The following is an 8,772-nucleotide window of genomic DNA, read 5'->3' on the forward strand; positions in this document are numbered from 1 at the left end:
TTTAAAAGGTTAGGTTAAATATAGTTTGATAGTTTAATTTCTGGGCGGAGGCAGTACAAAATTTGAACAAAACTATCCGGTTCTGTTTCACTTCTGAACAATCGTGGGGAAGGGTAGGTGTTTTCCCAGTTGGAAGGCATCTGTAATAGATGTAAACTTGCAGCAGGATTTGATATGGGCAACTTGCACATCAGGCTTCTGTCTCCCGCCCACCTCTTTCTCACCCACACACATGGAGCATTTCACAATTATCTGGGCCTATAAAGATTTTGTTCTCAAGAACAAGCAGACCAACATGCTTGTATGTGAATCTAGCATGCGTACCACTAAGTGATTTTTTAATGCAAGATAATACTTTGGTAACAGACACTAGCCAATTACATTTCATGCTATTTGGAATCCTATACCACAGTATACTAAAGCTGAATCGAAGTTATCACGTACATTTCGTTACTGTGGGTTGAGTGTCCCCAGAACTACTCAAAATGCTTCATATATGCGTTCAGTGTCAATTGAAATGCCACCAAAAAGTAAACTTAGGGACTAGCCTATTTGTCTACGGAAGGCATAAACAATCAGTATTACATCTCTTATGGGGAAGGCCTGTAGCAGAACCCATCTGAGCCAGTTCACAATGGGAGATACAGTAAATAAGTAGGTAATGCAGCTTCCAAAAGCTGTGTTAAAGAAGCAGCATTTTGATTATACTATTTTTTGCTTAATTTTTCCAGATTAACTGCTTATACTAACTAGTCCAACTCACCGAATTTTTTTTTCTAATTGTCCATGTTTCTCTGCCTGTGAAGAAGCTATCTAAATGTCAGAGGGCAGTCAAAAGCATTTGTTGATATGCCACTTTGTTTTCAGACTCCTAATTGACATTCATTATTAAAGAGTTGTGTGACTCGTAGTAGAAGCATTTAATTAAATTTTAGTGAAATAGTCTTTCTTATCCAGAGCCAGGAAAATTCTTTCTTCCAGAAATCAAAAGATGATTTCCTCTGACATCAAAATGAATCACTAAGTAACTTTGAATCAAGATAAAATAGTCCACCGTTACAGATCCTTTTGAAATACAGGTGTCACCCCCCACTTTAATATCTTCTTGATTTGAAGATTATTTAATTAAAACTCTTAGAAAATTAATATGCTAATATCGACTGTAAAAGAAAACCTACGAATAAATAATGACAAGTATAAACAGATGATTGAAAATCATATACACTCAATGTTGGTAACTTCATGTAAATGCTAAGACTGTTTTAATTCTAACACATAAAAGCCAGAGAAAGAAAGGCTTACTAGGGAAACAAATAATTCTCCTTTATGTTATTCTCCACATTAGCTCATCTATTAATAAGAGAAGGAAAGTAGTTCTTTGCCAGTAGGTGGTGCTTTTGTATAAAACATCACTCAAAGATAAACTCATTTTGACTAATTTTATATCTCTATACATTTTGAGCCTGAATCGCATCTCCCAAAAAGCCGGCCCCAAGTTATTCCACTTTTTCCTCTGAAACATATACCCATTTTCTCCCTGCTCATAATGGCTTTTTAATGTCCTCTAATTCTCTCCATTTGAAAGTAACGTAATCACATACAGGAGTAGGTAGCCTGGCTTTCCTTTGTTTAGAATGGGCGTATCTGGATAGATTATTCTTTCCTGCAGCTCCTCCTCCTCACTAAAAAAGGTATCTGCACTCTCTTGACAACATGGGCAAGTAATGCTGACTCTAGCCATGAATGTCTGTGCAATCAGAATGTGAGAACAGTATGAGCATCTTAAAATTGATGTTGGCAATGTTCTTCTGGTTTATCCTGATCAAAGTCATTGTGATTGCTAATCTACACTAAAGGCTTAATGCTTTTCCCTCCAGAGTTTCAAGTATCTAAATTCTTCCACATTTTGGAAGATCTCCTGGAATAAATGAGGATTAAGGCATATAAACACGATAAAATCACACTAGATCCTTCTTTACAACAACCTTTCCTTAGACAAATCCACATTCCTCAACTCATGCCAATTATAAATATGAGTGATACCCTACTAAGCACCCCAGCAGGGAGAGATTCACAATAATAAAGTTGAAGTAGTTGTGGAAAATAGACAGCAGTTTCATCCCATGTAACTGACAAACAATGGAGAAAGTCATACTGTTGATCAGTTTTAGTAGGGTAGGAAGTCTCAGTGTTTTTAAGCCAATAAACTGTTCTGCAGATAACTTTCAACCTCCTTCCCCTCCTTCTCTCCCCTCTTCCAATCTTTTCACCAGATACAGTTATAATTACATTTACATCATTTACAGCTATAAATGTAGCATTTTGTGCATTTATTCATTTGAAATTTGAACTTTCTTCACTTTGTCTGAAGACTATACAACTTAACGTGCATGTGCTTATTACACAGAGGGAAACATTTATATCTATAACTAGCTTTTACAGAACACACACATTAGTAAATCAAAGGCGTCTAATTCAAAGGCTAAACACTGTATCTTAAATCTTAGCTTATATTTTGGAAGTAGTCTAGGGAGAAATTCCATGGACACAGAAAATGCTTTTTCCAGCATGTCATGTTAAGCCTTTCTGAGCCAGTCACCTGTATGTTTAGGGAGCCTGTCAGAGACTAGAGGTATGATTCATGAGGCCCAGACCAGTGAAATGCTGTAATTACTACCGTGCATCCTAAATGGCTCTGAGAAGGCAATGCCCCTAAGTGCTTCGAGCACGCTCTCCTCCCTCTGGGCATGCTCTGGTGTCTATGCGAGTCTTGAAGCTGATGTGTTATGTAATTGTGAGTTCCTGGGGGCTCCAGGCCTCCTCCATCTGTAACTGGGTTTCCTTTCCTCCTACAGAGCTTGCACTAGCACTCATTTATCTCAGAGTTCAAATCTCTCCCTGCCTTCTACTCAAAGCCTCAACATCAAGTCAGAACCTGTTTCTCCTCCTAGAGACCGTACCACCACCCCTTCGAGATACCCACAACACACGCGCCACGAGGCGGGGAGATCTCCTGTTGACAGCTTGAGCAGCTGTAGCAGTTCGTACGACGGGAGCGACCGAGAGGATCACCGGAATGAATTCCACTCCCCCATTGGACTCACCAGACCTTCGCCGGACGAAAGGGAAAGTCCCTCAGTCAAGCGCATGCGACTCTCGGAAGGATGGGCAACATGATCAGATTATTACTTAATAGTTTTTTTTTTTTCTTGCAGTGTGTGTGTGTGCTATACCTTAATGGGGAAGGGGGGTCGATATGCATTATATGTGCTGTGTGTGGAAAAAAAAAGTCAGGTACTCTGTTTTGTAAAAGTACTTTTAAATTGCCTCAGTGATACAGTATAAAGATAAACAGAAATGCTGAGATAAGCTTAGCACTTGAGTTGTACAACAGAACACTTGTACAAAATAGATTTTAAGGCTAACTTCTTTTCACTGTTGTGCTCCTTTGCAAAATGTATGTTACAATAGATAGTGTCATGTTGCAGGTTCAACGTTATTTACATGTAAATAGACAAAAGGAAACATTTGCCAAAAGCGGCAGATCTTTACTGAAAGAGAGAGCAGCTGTTATGCAACATATAGAAAAATGTATAGATGTTTTGGACAGACCCGGCAAAGGGTGGCCATTGGTAAATGTTAGGAACACACCAGGTCACCTAACATCCCGAGAACGCGCTCACAAACCTGCACGCATATCATTGGCGTATGGCACTCATTAAAAAGGATCAACGACCATTAAACGAGGACCATACCTATTAAAAAAAAAAAAATGTGGAGTTTGAGGGCTAACGTATTTAATTAAATAAATAAATAAATCTGGGTCTGCATCTCTTATTAAATAAAAATATAAAAATATGTACATTACATTTTGCTTATTTTCATATAAAAGGTAAGACAGAGTTTGCAAAGCATTTGTGGCTTTTTGTAGTTTACTTAAGCCAAAATGTGTTTTTTCCCCCTTGATAGCTTCGCTAATATTTTAAACAGTCCTGTAAAAAACCAAAAAGGACTTTTTGTATAGAAAGCACTACCCTAAGCCATGAGGAACTCCATGCTTTGCTAACCAAGATAACTGTTTTCTCTTTGTAGAAGTTTTGTTTTTGAAATGTGTATTTCTAATTATATAAAATATTAAGAATCTTTTAAAAAATCTGTGAAATTAACATGCTTGTGTATAGCTTTCTAATATATATAATATTATGGTAATAGCAGAAGTTTTGTTATCTTAATAGCGGGAGGGGGGTATATTTGTGCAGTTGCACATTTGAGTAACTATTTTCTTTCTGTTTTCTTTTACTCTGCATACATTTTATAAGTTCAAGGTCAGCTGTCAAAAGGATAACCTGTGGGATTAGAACATATCACGTTGCAACACCCTAAATTGTTTTTAATACATTAGCAATCTTTTGGGTCAACTGACATCCATTGTATATACTAATGAGTTTCTTTCATGCTATTTTTTGTTTTGTTTTTGCATTATTATCAAATGCAGGGCCCCTTTCTGATCTCACCATTTCACCATGCATCTTGGAATTCAGTAAGTGCGTACCCTAACTTGCCCGTGTCCTAAATTATCTGGTTGGTTTTCAGCCTAGAATTTGATACACTTTTTAGAAATATGCCCAGAATAGAGGAGCTATGTTGGGGCACATGTCCTGCAAATATGGCCCTAGAAACAAGTGATATGGCGTTTACTCAACGCATAAGTTATAAATTCCCACAGAAGAAAAATGTGAAAGACTGGGTGCTAGACAAGAAGGAAGCAGGTAAAGGGATAGTTGCTTTGTCATCCATTTTTAATTATTTTAACTGACCCTCAACAATCTTGTCAGCAATATAGGACTGTTGAACAATCCCGGTGTGTCAGGACCCCCAAATGTCACTTCTGCATAAAGCATGTATGTCATCTATTTTTTCTTCAATAAAGAGATTTAATAGCCATTTCGAGAAATCCCATTAAAGAACCTCTCTATGTCCCTTTTTTTAAATTTTGCAAGAAATAATGATGACTCTTGTCTGATATTCGTCTATAAGGGATTAATTTTCAGACCCTTTAAAAAGTGAGTGCCATAAAAAAAAAAGTTGATATATATTGTTTAAAAGAGATTTCAATCCAAGAATGATTTTCCTTCTCTTGGAATGTGAAGATCTGTCGATTCATCTCCAATCATGTGCATTGACATACACAGCCACGAAGATCCAGACAGGAAGAGCGACACTGCTATAACACGTGTAGGACATTTCTTATCCATTCTTTTCTTTCACTTGCATAGTTGCTGTGTGTTTCTCACTATAAAAGGCTGCCGCTGGGTGGCAAAAGCCAAGAGACCTTACTAACTAGGCTGTATTTTCTTAACTTGATCTGAAATCCACAATTAGACCACAGTGCACCTTTGGTGGTATCCATATAGGATGCCAGCCTGCCTTGTACTAATGTTTTATATACTGAAAACAAACAAAAAAATCTGTCAACCTTTTCCTATATCCCACTACTCCAGGTATCCATGGAACATGAAAGAAAAACATTTACGCAGAGGAAAAACAGAAAATCATCCCTGAACATAAAACAGACACACACACACACACACACACACACACGTTGACACATGGGAGGAAAAACTAAGAAAGTCATTTTCCTCACCATATACTTGACCCCATCCTTACAACCATCCTTGTAACTTGATGTGTATAAAATATGCAAACATGTCACAAATGTTGTTGTCATTTCAAAACACTTTACCAATATCAGCAGAGATTTACCAGTGGGTGGGAAAGGGTCATTATGTGAAAATACGAAAAAATAGCCATATTAATTTTTTACCTGCAATTTGCCTCCGCAACAAAGGAAAAGTGAATTTATAATGCTGAACAGAGAGTAAGCTAAAGTACCAGCAGAAGCCTTGGCTATTTATAGCAGATCTGACAATAGTTTTATAAGAACATGAAAAGAACAGAATCACTTGAAAACGGATGCCAGTCATCTCTTGTTCCCACTACTGAATTCATATAAAGTGGTAGCAAGATAGCAAAGGGATAATCTGAGAATTTTTTTAAGACAACTTAATGAGAAGAAGCACAATTTTTATTGTGATGAGTCACTTTCTGTAAACAATCACTGTCTATCTTTACCCTTCTACCTTATCTGTAATTTACCATTTATTGTATTTGCAAAGCTAGTATGGTTTTGGGTTTTTATCACAGTAAATCCTTTGTATTCAGGAGTCTAGGGCAGAGCCCTGAGGGAGTGTTATTTTACATACCCCATCCTAGGGTAACATTTTAGGCAACATTCTTCATTGCGAGCAAAAGAACCATAAACAGCGTTTTACACAGCTACAAATATTGTTATAGCTAATCCTATTTTAAAAGATTTTTGGTAATATTAAGCTTCAGTACTGGTAACACATGCAAGATACGCAAGCTGCACCACCTGTATATTGTATGCATTGGTGAGTGGAAGGCTGTTCATTTCAACCTTTTTTAAAATTGTGTTTTTTAGTAAAATGGCTTATTTTTTCCCAAAGGTGGAATTTAACATTTTATAATGATGAATATGAAAATACCTGTCATCCTCAGATCGTTTTCAGGGTGACTAAAGCAAAAAAGTTCCAATACACTTTTTAAAAGAATGTCTGCCCTCTCACACTTTGATGTGTTTGTTTTCCTTACATACCCATCTTTGAATTTAGAGATAGCATTTTTTTTGCCCCTTATCATGAGCTTTTGTTTGTTTTTCCGGAGGGTAAATGTTTTGTATTTTCTTTCTTTAAAAAAAAGTTTTGTTTTTTTTTTAAAGAAGCAGCCACTTGAACCCTCAATAAAGGCTGTTGCCTAAGCATGGCATACTTCATCTGTTCCCATTTGTGCCATCTGCTGTGATGTCACTTACATGGCGTTAATTTCCTGCCACTACAGATCTTTTGAAGATTGATGGAATACTGGTGTCTGTTAGAACACTTCAGACTACAGATGTAATTAAAGGCTTTTCTTAATATGTTTTTAACCAAAGATGTGGAGCAATCCAAGCCACAGATCTTCTACATTCAATTTGTCCATTTGGGTTATTTTCATAATCGGGTATTGCATTTTGCCTTCCCTATTCATACCTCAAATTGATTCATACCTCAGTTGAATTCAGAGAGGTCGGCTAAGTGACAGATTCTGTTGTGGTGTGAACGCAGTACCAAGTGTTCTCGCGGAGCAAAGTAGACCTGGGTCACTGTAGGCATAGGACTTGGATTGCTTCAGATGGTTTGCTGTATCATTTTTCTTCTTTTTCTTTTCCTGGGGACTTGTTTCCATTACATGACAGTAATTAAAATAGCTTGTAAATGAGGGCATACAAGCATTTGCAACAAATATTCAAATAGAGGCTCACAGCGGCATAAGCTGGACTTTGTCGCCACTAGATGACAAGATGTTATAACTAAGTTAAACCACATCTGTGTATCTCAAGGGACTTAATTCAGCTGTCTGTAGTGAATAAAAGTGGGGAATTTTCAAAAGTTTCTCCTGCTGGAAATAAGGTATAATTTGTATTTTGCAGACAATTCAGTAAAGTTACTGGCTTTCTTAGTGATGCAGTGTCTGTGGTGCGTTTTTTTAATTAATGTTTTGCTGTTTAAGTTTATTCCACTTAATCATGTTTCTTAAAAAGCAGCTTCTCTCACAAGTGCAACTGAGCATTCTGAGTTTTCGGCTCAAAATACTTCAAAAGAGGGGTATTTGTGTTTTGGGGGGAAAAGGGTGTAAACTGGATCACCTTTCTTGGAGTGATATTTGTACTCAGCCAGTGTGAGAAGTTCAAGGTTCTTACCACGATCTTGAATAACTTGCCTCAACACAGAGAATTTTCCAAAAGTCATTCTGAGAAGCACTGCCACGACAAGTTAAATTATTTTTTAAACTAAAATGTGTAGAAAGCATTTTCAGATTCATTTATTTTTTTCATCGAAATAGTTTCTTTACCCAAAACAAAACAAAAACAGGAAAGCATAGGCTTTTATCTAAATACTTGAAAAAACTAGTAAATTCATACATTTTTAGAAACTAAAAAATCTATCTATTACCTGAATTCAATAATAATTGCTAAAGGGAATGTCTTTAGAGACACCAACGTAGAGACTAATGTCCGAACTGAAAAGGGAAACAAGAAGGCACTGGCCAGCCACCTGGAGAACTTGGACTATTGCGCTGACAGTCATTCCCACTCTGCTGGAAAAAGAATGCACCTTGGGGAAACATTACATGTGGCTTGAAGATAGCAGTGCTTTTCTGTCTATTCTTTTTATTTGTTGTTGGCAAACGTTTATTATGTGCAGTTCACATGGTGCGTTCTAGGATGAATGAAGATGTAGCCCTTGCTCTTAAGAAACTTACAAACTGGGGCGCCTGGGTGGCGCAGTCGGTTAAGCGTCCGACTTCAGCCAGGTCACGATCTCGCGGTCCGTGAGTTCGAGCCCCGCGTCAGGCTCTGGGCTGATGGCTCGGAGCCTGGAGCCTGTTTCCGATTCTGTGTCTCCCTCTCTCTCTGCCCCTCCTCCGTTCATGCTCTGTCTCTGTCCCAAAAATAAATTAAAAAAAAAAAAAAAATTTAAAAAAAAAATTTAAAAAAAAAAAGAAAGTTACAAACTAATGGGAGATTAAAAGATTAGTGGCATGTAGAAACCTCTCTCAGAGACTTCTGCAAAGCGCTAGGAAGGAACCACTTGAGTCATCTTTGGAGCAGAGCAGAGCATGAACACTTCTTAATTTGCCGAGCAGAGACAG

The 8,772-nt window shown here is 37.5% G+C and overlaps 1 protein-coding gene across 18 annotated transcripts in view; it reads left to right on the top strand.

The window, feature by feature from the left end:
- Positions 1–7,582, top strand: part of MEF2C (myocyte enhancer factor 2C) — a 171,434-nt gene extending 163,852 nt beyond the window's left edge. For 15 of the 18 annotated variants that reach the window (XM_058727319.1, XM_058727329.1, XM_058727456.1 and 12 more), the window contains one exon: positions 2,856–7,582. In XM_058727319.1, the coding sequence (XP_058583302.1) occupies positions 2,856–3,177 (322 nt within the window). In that variant the 3' untranslated portion in view covers positions 3,178–7,582. The remainder of the gene's footprint in view (positions 1–2,855) is intronic. The other 3 variants (XM_058727424.1, XM_058727434.1, XM_058727445.1) reach the window with 1 other exon arrangement.
- Positions 7,583–8,772: the final 1,190 nt, after the last annotated feature.

This window comes from Neofelis nebulosa, chromosome 1, assembly GCF_028018385.1.
Source record: "Neofelis nebulosa isolate mNeoNeb1 chromosome 1, mNeoNeb1.pri, whole genome shotgun sequence".
Classification (NCBI taxonomy): domain Eukaryota; kingdom Metazoa; phylum Chordata; class Mammalia; order Carnivora; family Felidae; genus Neofelis; species Neofelis nebulosa.